Source organism: Echinops telfairi, unplaced genomic scaffold, assembly GCF_000313985.2.
Source record: "Echinops telfairi isolate 266 unplaced genomic scaffold, ASM31398v2 ScPeMD7_4;HRSCAF=17, whole genome shotgun sequence".
NCBI classification, from domain to species: Eukaryota; Metazoa; Chordata; class Mammalia; order Afrosoricida; family Tenrecidae; genus Echinops; species Echinops telfairi.
This window is the reverse complement of record NW_022103900.1, coordinates 1,561,465-1,576,471: the sequence shown is the minus strand read 5'-3', so window position 1 is coordinate 1,576,471 and position 15,007 is coordinate 1,561,465. Positions and strand designations below refer to the sequence as shown.

The 15,007-nt window shown below is 44.0% G+C and overlaps 1 protein-coding gene across 3 annotated transcripts in view; it reads left to right on the top strand.

The window, feature by feature from the left end:
* The window catches only part of RAPGEF4 (Rap guanine nucleotide exchange factor 4), a 401,293-nt gene that overhangs the window by 245,232 nt on the left and 141,054 nt on the right, over window positions 1-15,007 (top strand). For all 3 annotated transcript variants that reach the window (XM_004703736.3, XM_004703735.2, XM_045298768.1), the window contains one exon: window positions 2,313-2,332. In XM_004703736.3, the coding sequence (XP_004703793.1) occupies window positions 2,313-2,332 (20 nt within the window). The remainder of the gene's footprint in view (window positions 1-2,312; window positions 2,333-15,007) is intronic.

Genomic DNA, 15,007 nt, shown 5'->3' with positions numbered 1-15,007 from the left:
CCTTGAGAACATCCATCACTACTACTATGCGCTGCCATGAGTCCATGAGCCACCCTGGGGGCTTCCGAGACTGTGACTGTTCACAGAAGTAGAAAGCCCAGCCTTCCTCCCGAGGAGGTGCTGGTGGTTTTGAACAGACGACCATGCAGATCATGCTCCTAAAAATATCCATTAGCCAGTCTATATTTAAATTTCCCCAGTGGAATAGCTTTACACCTAATTACTCAAACTGGGTTCCCACCAAGGACCATGTGATTATATCTGGCTTTTATGCCTTAAGTAGCTTTTAATTTGGAATAGTCCTTTAACCCTCCTTTCCCCTAATCATATAACTCCTTTACTCAGAACTTCGAAGGAGTTTCCCTTTCCTCACAAAGAAAGTGATAATGTTAGATTGTCCACACCTTATCTCAACTTTCAAATTTTTGCAGTCTGGCCTCAGATGACCTTTCTAGTATAATTTCTCTGCAAGTACCCTAAATGGCTTCCACTCAGATACAGTGTCGTGTAACGATGCATTGATCATATTGGACCTCCTAGAAAAGAAACATTGTTTACACCCCTGTATCTCTTCACATGAGGGCCTCTGGGAGATACGAAAGATTAAAGATTAATGAACGTGACTGCTGTTTGCCAGGGTTGCAGGTTCAAGTCCACCCAGTGGCATCTTGCTCGAAAGGTCTGATGATCTACTGCCTCTGGAAAAATGCACCAATGAAAACCTTGTGGACGCAGTTGTACTTTGGGGATTGCGTGAGTCAGAATCAACTAGACCGATGGCATCTTTTATAAAAATCTCTTGAAACAATCAACATCTCCGTGTGAACGTTTGGCCTCGACTAAGGAAGACTGAGGAAGGGTCGGTGCATTTGAATTAAGAAGCCGGCCAGTATGCTCCTTAGGAGCCAGCATGATGAGACGGACTTTGGACACGATATCCAGAGAAACCAGTCCCTTGAGAAGGACATTGTGTTTGGTAGAGCAGAAGGACAGCCAAAAAGGAAATGGACAGACAGTGGCTGTAACAATGGGCTCACGTCACGAGTGTGAGGATGGCTCTGGACCCAGCAGTGGTTTGTCGTGTTGTGAATCAGCCCTGATGGCACCGAAGAGCAACAACAAGATACAGTCAACTTGACTTTTCCACTGGCTGTTGGTTGCTAGCTTGGTTGGATGGATAGATTCGAGTTAAATTTCAAGGGACTGACATCAGGCCAGCAGGTCTGGGATCTTTCTGATAGACCTGAGAAGTGATGGTAAACATGTTCATTAACATTCTCTCTTTCAAAGAATAATCCTTTGTCCTCCTTCTTCTTGGCTCTATCCTAGTGGTGTTCAAAGTATTCATTAAAGAGCATTTCCAAAGATGGTTTTTTCCATTCTTGCCCCTCCTGCATACTGTATTGCCTATAGCAGGAATACTCAGTTCTTTAATCCCAATATTGTCATTCCTTCCTGCTTTTTTCACTCAGAGGTTGGACATACGGTACTTTTACATTGCAAACCATTTACCCTGCTCCAGTATTTGAAGGTAGGTGCAGGTAGCACATGAAACTGCCGGTGTTTCTGTCCCTTCAATGCAAGGCCACTTGTGCCTACTTTACTGGGGACACCAAAATCTGCTGAGGTCTGGACTTCCAGTGTGGCCACTCTCGTTATGTGAATCAGAGGTAGCAGGCCAGAAGAAGGGAAAAGGAGGCCGGCTTTACCTCTAGTAGAGGTTCATGAGACGTTTGTAAATGATTGAACAATTGAGTGAGCGGGTGGTTGACTAGCTTTTTAGCTCAGATAACTGAGATGCCCCTAGAAACAGCCAGTTGACTTGGTGTCAGCAGGGATTTTCTTTGCTCAGAGTAGAAGTAATGTTCTGCTGGTTTTCCTGCAAGGAGTGCCCCTGGGCTCAAATCCCCGAGGCAGTGTGAGATTGTGCGTAATGCAGCAATATCATACCAGTTACGTTCGAGCTGATATATATGTTCAAAATCCCTGATACCAAAGGTAAACAAATCCATGTCTAACAGTGTTGTGAATAAATCAGTAATGCATTTATACCTCTAGAAAAATGTGTGGCTGTGAAGCAAAATAATCACAATGTTTTGCTGTTGGGGCACAAATCCTCATCCTGATTCATTAATGTATTCATGTTACAAGTTTTTAAGTGTGCTTTTTCCTAAGCAACATAATGTAATTTCTTTCTTTTTCTGAAACATAACTAGAAAAGCACCCACATGTTGCCTGGTTTGGTCCAGCAAATGATGGATCTTACAAGTTGATCTTATGACTCATGATCTCTCTCTCTCTTCTTCTTCTAGGGATTCCTGACAAGGAGAATGTGAGTAACTTCTCTCTCTGACCAGCTCCTAAAAACTGTCATAAGGTAAAAAATAACCATGGTATTCTTACCAGCCAAGAGAGCTCTTTATGCCCACTGAACAAAGCTATGAGTATTTTTTCTAACTTTATCCAGCATCTTTGGTGAGTCTTTTGGAATATAAAGTGGAGAGAATTGATTGCTACAATATGACCTTTGTAGGCCCACAGTATTAACTGGCGTCTGAAGAGAGAACTTGTAGGGTAACTGGTACAATTGCTGTTTTATTTTTCCTGTGATGTATGTAGAATGAGTCATTAGCTTAACATCATATATGAAATCAATTGTTTTTCTTAGTAAGAATGGGAAAAATTAAATTTAGGGTCAGTTGATGAATTTGTCTAGTTAGGTCCAAGTATTTCTCTTTGGAAACTGAAAATAATCAGTTGCTGTAATTGTTTAGGGAATCAGGTAGGACAGTAGAAGTTGTAGGACAAGCCATTCACTAAGAGTCAGTGCCCCACATGCTCTCTAAGGGTGACAGTGGTTAAGTGAAATCATTCATGCATGTGCATAATATTAATTCTATTTGTTGATTTATTGAACAATGTGGGAGAGCTCATGATGGAAGATTTAAGGTCGCTGTGAATTAGAGCTGGCTCCAAAACAGATGACAGCAGTCATAGAAGCTCACAATGACATATCTGAAGTAGTGTCTGGTTGGTTCTCAGATTCTTCACCTAATGACTGTGTTCCTGATTGCTGCACCTGAGTAGGGATGCTAAAGAGCTGTTACCCTTTTCTTTCCCTTCTATTGGTCCTTTGTCTGTGGTCAGAGATAGCTTCTTTTGATAGACTCATGCATTTCTCTTTCCTTTGGCTGAGATCAGATTTTCCTTGTTTCTGAATATTGGTTCAAAAAGGCTGACTGGGAATTCTGGACCGCTACTGTACTATTGCAAACTTGGCTTTAAGACTCGTAGTGTTGCTTCATGGGCTGTGTGGCCTTGCACAAGCAACTTGATCTCTCCCCAAATCCTTGCCCCACCTTTACATTATGGAAATCAGTAGAGATTGCCTTGAAAGACCAGTATGACCATTGAGTGAGATAATCTTTAGAAAATGTCTAGATTACTACAGTGTTGTTATGATTGTTATTAAGTGTTGTTGAATCCATTCCAATCTTATAGCTACCCTGTGTACAACAGAACAAAGCATTGCCCGGTCTGATCCCACACCACCCTCACAACCACTGCTGTGACTGAGTCTCCTGTAGCTGTTTGTGACAATCTATCCATTGAGGGTCTTCCTCCTTTTGACTGATCCTAGAATGTGTCAAGCAGTATATCCTTCCCCAGGGATTAGTCTGTGCTGGTAACACAAGCAAAGTGCATGAATAAAATCTCACCGTCCTTCAGGGTCGCTATGAGTCAGCCAGTGACCCTTCTACGAAGCATTCAGGCTGTACTTTTGCAAGGCAGATTTTGAGTTCTTTTGATAGTTCATGAAAGAGCCAGCATTCTTCATCAACATCCTAATTCAAATGGATCAGCTCTTCAGTCTTCCTTACTCATTGCCCAGCTTCCTCATGTACATGAAAACTCAAAAACTCACTCCCTCCCAGTCCATGCTGACTCATAGCAACCCTGCAGGACGGGCAGAACTGCCCCTGTAAGGTTCCCAGACTCTTGACACTTTCCAGGAGCAGAATGCCCCATCTTTCTCCCAGGGAGTGGCTGGTCGTTTCAGACTGCTGACCTTGCAGTTAACACTCCAACACATGACCACTATGCCACTACGCCATCGGGGCTCCCGTGGCTTAGGTCAGATGCACCATAGTGCTCAAAGTGGCCTCTTTGCTTTTAACGTTTTAAATCAGTCTTGTTCAGCAGATTTGCCTAAGGCAGTACTTTGTGTGACTCCTTGGCTGCTGTTTCCATGAGTATTGATTGTGGATATAAGCAAAATGAAATTTTTGACCACTTTGATGTTTTCTTTGTTTATCATGATGTTGCTTCTTGGACCAATTGTGAAGAATTCTGTTTTCTTTATGTTGAGATATAATTCATGCTGAAATTTGTAGTCTTTATCAGTAAATAATTCAACTCCTCTTCATTTTCTGCCAGCAAGGTTGTGTTATCTGCATACCAAGTTGTTAATGAGCCTTTCTCCAATACTAATAATCATTCTTCTTCATATATCCCAGAACCCTAGATTACTTGCTCAGCACACAGATTATCTACATAAATATGGTGAAAAGATACAATCCCGATGCATACCTGTTCTGACTTTAAACCATGTAGTATTCCCTTGTTCAACTTGAACGACGGCCTCTTGGTCTCCATTCAGGTTCCCCAGGAGCAGAATGACAGTTTGTGGATTCCCACTCTTCACAGTGTTGTACATCATTTCTTTGGGGACACAGTGTTAACTGTCTGCATAAAACACAGGTAACTATCCTTCTGCTGTTCTTTGCTGTCAGCTGACCACCTGAGAGCAGCAGGAATAGCCCTCATCCTCTGTTCTCCGAATCTAGCTTGACGTTCCCTGCCAATGTGCTCCTGCCAATTTTGAATTGACGATATTGAGCTTCTCCACGGATATAGTCCATCTGATCCCTACGATTTCTCTCCAGTGAAGTCCATGTACGTAGTCACCATCTATGTTGTTAAAGGCAAGTGTTTGCCATGAAGAAGTCATTGGTCTTACAAAATTCTGTGTGTGAGCCCAGCATTGCTTCTATTACCGACGCCACGGCTCCTCTGTCTTTGTTTTGAACTTTCTCCTTCCAGTCAACAGTACTTATCAGTGCATCTTCATTATGTTCGTGATCCATTTCAGACTGCAAATGTTGCTGAAGTCTCTCCAAAAGGTTCACGTTTGACATTAGTAATTGGTGAGCCAACTGAATAAAAGCTGGGCTAACTGTTCTTCCTTGTAGGTGTATGCATATGGTCCGATTGCTGACAGAATTCTACTTCTGGGTAGATTTTGAAATACCCTTTTTGGTGATGAATTTGTGCCCATCCTCCTTCATTGCTTCATTACTGGCAGAGTGGGCCCCCTGCTTGTCTGCTTCTAAATGGCTACTCTCAGTCCATTTCAGCTCACTAATACCTAAGATATCGATCTTTTATCTCTTCTGTTTCATTATTTTTAGCGCTTCTAGCTCTCTTAGACTCATAGTTCAGACAGCCTGTGTTCTGATGATTCGCGGAGGTTTGCAGCGCTATCTTCCCAGGTTGCGTCATGCCACATCGGCAAATGCAGATCCCAAAGCTTTACGCCATCCCTGTCTTCCTTGGAGGGGGCAGCTCTTCCCGAGTGAGACTTGGAGTGTCCACCCACCTGAGGGGCTCATCTTGTTCAATTATATCAGATCACCTGTCGTCGATGTCTTGGTCTGGACGCTGTGCCGAAATCTGTCCACCATGACTTACCTTGCTCGGACTCGGAATACCAGTCAGATCGTTTTTTCAGCAAGGTGACGTCACCAACATGCCACAGGTGGACACAGGTTAAGTGCAATAAAGCTCAGTCAGGGTGAGGACCATTAGGATAAGTACTATTGTTGTTAGGTAGCGTCTCATTTTCTAGGTATGTTTCCTCTCTGAAAAATGCCTGCCCTCTTGTCTTTATGGTTGTGCTTTAAATACCTTTCTTCAGTGAATGCTTCGGGGGATCTTTTGTCAAATTATCTTCCTGTGTGGCGTGAAACCCTGGACCCTCAGGTTCATTCCTTCCTTCCTGAATGAGCCATGAAGAATCTACAGCAGCAAGCTATCAAGTCTAAAGTAACAAACGGACCCTGCCAGCAGGCTGGACACGGATGCCCCAGGGCACGCACTAACCAATATGCAAATCAGTAGCCCAGTGAAAGGGATTAAAGGACTGGGCCTTCTTCATCAAGGGACCATCAGGTCTGTGGAGAGCGCACCCATGATGCCCAAGCCCTGGGAAGTCTAAAATGCCCCAGGCTTCAAAAGGAAGCCCTGTCTCTCTGTCACTCAGTGACCTTTAAGCTGGACCCCAAGAGTGGGATGACAGTGGGCCCAACAGCTGTCTCACTCTGCAACAAACCAAAGAGCAGATACAGCAAACTGCTAGGCGACATGTTTCCCTGAAAGATTTGGGGGTCTGGCCAGGCTTTCTCCCCAAATATAGCATGATTATATGCTTATTGGTATTTGCTTGGGGATTGCTAAATCCAGGAGACCTGGTGGCACAGTGGTTAAGCATTTGGCTGCTTATCCATAGTTCGGTGGTTCAAGCCCATCAGTTACACCATGGGAGAAAGACGTGGCCGTCCACGTCCATAACATTTGCAGCCTTGGAAATCCCGTGGGCACTTCTGCTCTGTCCAGCAGGGTCTTGATGAGTTGCAGTGGGTTTTGTTTCTACTTTTAGTTTTGGTTTCATTCTAAGTCAAATTGCCCAGCAACCAGAAAAGCATGCATTTTCTCTATCCACAAATAGAGTGGATGTCACATTACCATGTGTTCCTGTCCCATCAGTCAAAGCCAGCTCGATGAGATGAAACACATGCCTGAGCTGAGCGGAGACTCCAGAAACATAAAAAGAACCCTAAGAGCCTTAAAGTGGTGTTAATTGAAATTTTTCCTTTATACAAGACAAGTTGTGTTATGATGATTTCTTTTTATCTTTTATCTTCTTTAACTACATGGTGGGCAATCTCATACTCCCTTTATGTTTCTAAATAGCAATAACATGTCTGTGGACCGAAATGAAAGTGCTTCGACTATTGTTTCAATGTCCAAATGAATTCTTTGTGGAAAGCCTATGTTCTCCTTTCCAGCAACTACTCTTGATTTTCTTAATTACACATTTAACTTTTAATCAAACAAGCAAACAAGCAGGCGTCAATAAGTGGTCTTGCCAGCTATATTTTATTTCCAGACTTATTTTACATTACACAAAACAAACAAACAAACTTTCTTTTCTTAAATTGCATTTTTGTTAGGAACAAATGGGCTTGCAGATACTGGATTTTTCTTGTTTGCTACTTACTGTAATAGCTAGGTATATCATTAATGTCTGATGATGTAGAATACTGAAATCTATAAAGTAATTGTGGAAATATTAGAAAAACAGCCATGGAGTTAATAAAGCAAGTAGATATTTTTTATTGGGTTGTGGTTGTTTTGTGTTGTTTTGCAGAGGGGGGAGCTTCAAAAAGTTCATGGGGATTCTGGCAAGGGGGAGATAGGGGGAACTGATCACAGGTTGGGTATATAAAACACTACCACCACCCCTGCCGAGGGGGACAAATAATAGAAATGTGGGTGAAGGGAGACAATGGATGGTATACGTTATGAAATAACAATGATAATAAATAATTGATCAAGGATTCATGAGGATGGGTGGGTAGGTGAGGGAGGGAGGGGATAAATGAGGAGCTGATACCAAGGACTAAAGTGGAAAGAAAATGTTTTGGAAATGATGATGGCAACATATGTACAAATGTGCTTCATACAATTGAATTATGGATTGTTCTAAGATCTGTAAGAGCCCCCAATAAAATGATAAAGAAAAAAAGTTCATGGGGGAAGTTCCATTATTTTTCGATTCCATTTTTCTGTGAACATTTCCAATCCCTCTCCTACACAGAAGTTTTTCTTTTGACCTAAGTTATGTGCTCTTCTTCTTCCATAAATACCAGGCCTACTTGACTGTGTTTAAAAGGAAGTTAAAAATCACGATTATGGGAACATTTTATAGTGGAATATTCTGGTTGCACTTTTGAAGATTCATCTTGTTTCTCATTTTTTGCTGCTGAATTGACTCGATGGCAGTGAGTTGGTTTTTCTTTTAAGTCATTTTAATTGTGCATTTAGAAAGGAACTTCTATGAGGCTTTATAGTTTTGGAAGTTTAAAGTTGTCCTCCGCAGCCTGGAGCCAGCCAATCTGAGAGTCTAGATTGGAGGGGTTTTACTGAGGAAATGGCTTGGGGGCCATCTGTGACCCCTGCCAGCTTCACTAGCCAGGAGACTCCACCTGCAAATCTGCCCTAGGATGGGTCCTGTAAGGCAGAGGCCGGACATGTCTCCACCCGCTATCGCTCCTTAGTTTAGTCCAACGCCGAGCCAGCGTCCCACAGCACTCTACTGCTCGGATGGCTTTGAGACACTGATGCAACAGCCACGAAGCACTCACCACGGACCCGTGCTTCCGGGAGGGTCTGAGAGACGCGAACAGGTCACCACAAATCAGGATCAAGAGCAGTCAGAACACAGTGTTTTGGACACTCTGCTTCTTCTCAACCATGCCGGCAGGCATGTCTCTCTGGTACCTGGTTTCTGAGTCACATTGTTCCTTGGCCATTGTTCCTTGGCCTCGCCCCTGCTCAAGCAAGCGGGACACGCCTTTTGGTTCTGTTAATTGCCTGGCGGACACCCCACTCTGCACATCAGCTTCCTGCCAGAAGGCGCTCAGCTTTACATGTTCCCTGGGCTTCCCAGCCCCCTGCACTGCCTCACTGTCTCCGCCGCAGCTCCTCCGCTCTTCCTCATTTTATTGGGGGATCCTACAGATCTTATAATAATCCATAATTCAATTGTATCAAGCACATTTGTACATTTGTTGCCATCATCATTCTCAAAACATTTGCTTTCTACTTGAGCCCTTGGTATCAGCTCCTCATTTTTTCCCTCCCTCCTCCCCCCATCATCCCTCCCTTATGAACCCTTGACAATTTATAAATTATTATTTTTTCATGTCCTACCCTGTCCGACATCTCCCTTCACCCACTTTTCTGTTGCCAGTCCCCTAGGGAGGGGGGTTATATGTAGATCATTGTGATTGGTTCCCCCTTTCTCCACCACCTTCCCCTTACCCTCCTGGTATCGCTACTCTCACTATTGGTCCTGAGGGGTTTATCTTTCCTGGATTCCCTGTGTTTCCAGCTCTGATCTGTACCAGTGTACATCCTCTGGTCTAGCCAGATTTGTAAGGTAGAATTGGAATCATGATACTGGGGGAGAGGAAGCATTAAAGAACTAGAGGAAAGTTAATATGTTTTGTCAGTAGTATACTGCACTTTGACTGTCTTGTCTCTTCCCTGCAACCCTTCTGAAAGGGGATGTCCAATTGTGTACATATGGGCTTTAGGTCTCTGCTCCATACTCCCCCTCATTCACAATGATATGATTTTTGTTCTTTGATGCCTAATACCTTATCCCATCAACACCTCATGATCACACAGGCTGGTGTGCTTCTTCTATGTGGGCTTCATTGCTTCTCAGCTAGAAGGTCACTTCAAGCCTTTAAAACCTCAGAAGCTAACGTATATCTTTTGATAGCTGGGCACCACCAGCTTTCTTCACCACATTTGCTTATGCACCTGCTTTGTCTTCAGCAATTGTGTCGGGAAGGTGAGCATCATTCAATCCCATCATCTGACACCATTTCCGTCCCCAAAAAAGATCACTTGAGAGCCTCAACTTCTAAGAAGTTACTGTATTTGAGTTTGCAGTTGGCAAGCTTCTTGCTAAATATGAAGGCATGCTTTTCCCAATATCAGAGGAGACCAGATTTCAAGCTCAGAGAGTTTCCTGAGGTCTGGAAAAACATACTCTAGCAATTGGTCAGGAGCAACCTTGAATTCCTATGAGGTCTCATTTTCAAGAAGATTGCTTAAATCAGGAGTTTCTCAAACCTTTAAAAACAGCAGGTCATGTATATTAAGAACAACTTTTATAATTGAGTCAAGACATAAAGTTTTAAACAGCTAGTGATAAGGAAAGAACTTACACCATTTGTGAAAACGATTCGCTTTCAGGAAAGGGCACTCAGAATGATAAGTAAATCATTGTTAGAATCAAAGGGTTGGGCGTTTTAGGAATCGTTAGGAAATGCAATAATATTTCTCTCTCTGTAGTGTTGTTCTTTCAAGGTCAGAGCTAACAAACCGGAACATTGCCCATGTGGTCTACGGCAGCACCTGATTTTTACCATTACAGAGAGGCTGTGACCATTGCATTTTCTTGACCAGCTGAAGAAAGAAAGAAGCAGTGTACCCACAGAATTAAAATATGAAAAATCGTAGATAATCCCATAAAACCATGTAAAGGCTTTCCACACCAACTGAATTCAGACGGACAATTTCCATGGAACAGCTTTTCAAGCCCTGCCTTAAAGCATGATGACAGCCATTCAGAGTTTATCCAAACACCTTGGCCAGCATTCTCTGGTTCACCTTAGCAGCTACTTTTCTGTGTCTTAAGTTGAGTGTGATAAATAGGAGGCTTAATACTCCTGTAAAGATTTACAGCCTCCGAAACCTACAGGGGCAGTTTCTACCGTGTCTTCGAGGGTCGCTATGAGTTAGTTTTGCCTCAGTGGCAATGAGTTTTTTCTTTGAGTTAGGTTGAGAATGCAGCCCTGGTTGTGTAGTGAGTTTTACAATGGGCTACCTACGGAAAGGTGAGCAGTTGGGACCCACCTGTCACTCCTCAGGAGAAAGATGAGGCTTTCTGCTCCTGTAAAGATGTACAGTCTCTGAAATCCCAAGGACCACTCTACACTGTGTGGCCGTGGGTAGGGTGAAGAGGGCTTAACTAGCTCATTTCCCTCTCTGGAGCATGGCGGTCCTGTGGGTCAGGCATTGCGCTGCTGTCAGGTTGACTAGCAATTCAAACCCGCCTGCTCTCCGTGGGAGAAAGATGAGGCTGTCTGGGCTGGTACAGATCTGTCATCTCGGAAATGCTATACAGGGTCACCATGAGTTGGATTCAACTCAGTAGCAGTGCACTTGGTTTTTGTTGGTGGTGGTGTGGTGGTCTTTTTTAGGGGGGGTGATAAATATACAAGCTACAGTGGAACTGGGGGACAACCCTTGGGCTGCTAACCTCAAGGTCAGCACTTCAAACCCACCAGCTGTTCCACAGAAGAAAGAGGAGCCCTTCTGCTCCCGTGAAGACTTGCGGCCTCAGAAAGCTTTCACAGAGTGGCTCAAGTCAGAATTGACTTTGGTTTGGTCGCCCCTCTGCAACAACGCGCATGTGACTCACCTTGGATATATCTGGAGTATCTGTAGTACATACTGGAGTATCTGTAGTACATACTGGAGTATATGTAATATATACAGGAGTATGTGTAGTATATACAGGGGCATGTGCCGGAGTGCAAACCAACAAAGTGCTGGAGAGTCAGAGGACGTCCTGAGCCGACTTGTTCTCACGCTGAAGGACAGAGTGCTTATCACAGGAGAGATTAGAGATTAGCAGCGTGGCTGGCGCAGTTCTTCGAGGTGTGTAGTGTGTAAACACTCACGTTTTGAGTCAGCCTGTTAGAAAGTGTGGCTCTGCAGGTCAACACTTGCTTTGCCCCGACTCCTGGAAAACACCAGAGACTTCATGTCGAAGGCACCAAGGACAAGTTCTCGGCCCTGGAGTCTCTGAAGAAATGTTTGTTTTCGTATTTGTGAGTTATGCACTTTATGGGACAGAATGTCCTTGCTGCGGTTCTTGTTATTCCATCTGGTTCTTCCTCTACTTTCATTTTTTAAAAGCTGGCCATCTTCTCTCTCTCTCAGTCTCTCTCGTACAGTGGTATGTTGAGCTGTTTAAGATGGTGTTGCAGTTAGATAGCGATGTTGCCTCCCTAGGGAACCTTGGTGGTGCATTGGTCCAAGTGCTGGATTGCTAACTGAAAAGTGGAAGCTTCAAACTCACCACCTGCTCCGTGGGAGAAAGATGCAGCTGTGCACATCTGTAAAGACGGGCGGCCGTGGCAGCCCTATGGGGCAGCTCTGCCCTGTTCTGTAGGGTCGTAATGAGTCAGAATCGACTCGGCAGCAGTGGGGTTTGAAAGGGAACCGTGATCCTTTGTCTCTTGTTAGGCATGCCATACATTTGGCGCATCTGTGTGCTCGGCATTGGCCAGAGGAGAGGTTTACGAGTAGGGGCTGCTTGTTCAGAAGGGACACCCTGTGAGGTGTGTCTGGGGTGGTTGAATGATACATTCAGACATGTTTTTGTAGTAGTATAACTTGCCTTTGGTGATTGTTTCAACTTCCGAATTTCAGTTTCTTAGCAGTCATTTATCTCTTATGAAATGGGGCTTTTCAGTGTTGCCAGGCTGAAGATTTTCTGGGCTCTAGCTGAGTTATATCCTGTAACCTGACTTTCAACATAGTCACCTGTCTATCCTGTAATCTGCATTTAAGGGACTATATCCCAGGGATATCTCGGGTCATGATGAAGGGTTAGCAATCAATAAAGAAGAGAAAAAAGCTCCCCCAATCTCTAGCCAAAATGTCCTGTGGCTCTCACTTTTAAAATGTGGCTATGGTCTCCTCGGGGAGAGGCTGGGTGACTCAGGTTTTGCCACTGAGAGCCAGCTTGGCTGCTCCAGGCAAGGCCAAGGAACGTGACGTCGTGTTAGACTAATACACTGAACTGCTGACTCCAGAGTGATGGGAGAGGAGATTGCTGTCTTCAGAAATGTTTTATCCTCTACTGCAGGCAATTATGCTCATCAGCGGGTCCTTTGGAATGCTAACATCTTATCTCCCTCAGTGGACTGTGGGAATAAAAGATGTAGTTTCATTTATCTTGGCTGCATTTAAATTTTTATTGTTCGTGTTTTGAGACACTGAGACCAAGTTATTTCTAAACTGTGTCTGATGGTTAGGACAGAAAATTGTAATGTCCTCGGAGTGGATAAACTACTCTAGTGATGACATGTTGTGAGGATATAGATTCTTTTCTAATAACAATCCTGGGTCACACAGGCTTCTGTGTGTCCATAGTTATGAAAAACCTTCTGCCATCCCGCGCGGTAACTGTAGGTAAAAATACAGTGAAGATGGACAGATGAATGGATGGGTGGATGAACGCACAGATAGATACATACACATATGTACACATACACAGCAAAGCTTCCCAAAGTTCAGGGAGAACAGAATAAAAAGATAATGACATTTTTCCATGAACGTTTTTAAGCCCCCTTACACATACATATAGGTAGGAAGGTAAAACTATTTCCATCCCTTACGTTTTTTTTTTAGAAAATGAAATTCTAATAAAACTCCCCTGATTAATAGGCTCCAGCATTGTTCAGAATCCTTATTGCCAGTTTTTTATGAGTGTTTAAACCCCTTTCACTTCAATTTAGTTTATTTTCTGTTTCCCTTCAGTCCAAGGATTCCTCAAAGACATCCATACAGTTTGCCATCCAATGCTGGAAACCTTTAACAACCAACCTACCGACCATCTATTGGATGTCAGAGCTTGTGCAGGCTACGGCAGCCAATGAGACATGGCCCCTTCCTTTATGGAGCGCAGCCCAGTGGATGGAGGACGGCCTGTGAACAAATGAATACAGCCAAGTATTGTGGCTGTACAGGTCGTTAGGAGTCCTGACTTAACGTGAAGGTGGGCGTAGGAGCTGAAGGCCCAGCTCTGCCACTCACTAATCACGGACAAGGTATTCAACCTGAAGACTTTGTTTCCTTATCGACACAATGGGAGTAATAGTAGGGTCTTACTCTGGGTGTTTCTGAAAGTATTAATCAGATAATGCATCCAAATGCTTAGTCAGTGTTGGCCCCCAGTATGTGCTTCATGGAGACCCAAAGGGGGGTTGAGAGATGAGGGACAGGTAGAGTGATAGGCATACATCCGAATGCACACATATCTTTACATATATGCCAAACCAATAAAAAACAAAACCCACTGCTTGGTGATTCATAGCAATTCTACAGGACAGAGTAGACCTACTCCATAGGGTTTTTGAGGCAATCAATCTATAGGTAGCAGAATGCCTCTTCTTTCTCCCTGGGAGCAACTGGGGGGTTCAAACTTCTTCCCTCTTCATAAGCGACTTGAGGCTGATCCCGTTGTGCCAGCGCTGGGCTCCCTGCCACATATACGTGTGTTATACACATGCACACACACACATCTGTGCTGTTCTCCTGAGGGACAAGGGGAGGGGCTCAGAGCAGGCCTCCCAGAGGAAGTGATTGCTGTGTGGACACTCGATGGAGGGTAGATATTCCGCTGAAAGGTGAAGGCCAGAGTCCAGGTTGAGGACACTGTGTGGACAAAGGTTCTCCTTTGAGGTGAAGGTCATCAGATCTCCAATGAAAAGCTTACATGACTGGGTGCTCTAGTTATTCAGGGAGAAAGATGAGGCTTTCTACTCCCCTAAAGAGTCCCAGCCTTGGAAACCCTGTCCCATACTGCTGCTATGAGTTGGAAGTAACTCGAGTTTGGAATTAACCCTTCGTTTGGTTCTTTGGCATTATTAAGTGCCCATTTCTAAGTTACCAAAACCTCGCTGCCAAACTTTAGGCATTTCAGCCTCCCAACAAGACACATTTTCCCCTTCACGCCCTGCCCCAAAGCTTCATCGATATTGAATATACAGGAGAGAATTCGCTTGAATTTCCTCTCTGCTTACCTCCCAATATCATGCATTAAAAAATGACAGGGCTAGATTGCCGGTGCCTTTGAAGCTATTGTTCATGTTGATCTGCAGCAGCGGTTTCTGCTCTAATTGCTCAGCCAGTACGCTCCTTCATGTCTGTTGTTGTCCTTTGTTTTGTTTGGGCCCCCCACCCCACCCCCTTTGAATGAATTACTCTGTGCAGCTTTCTATTGAATTTCGCCCTCTTGTTCCTTTTTCTGTTTGTCAAGGTCATTTTCTGTTTCAGTCGACTTCTCCAAGGGGCC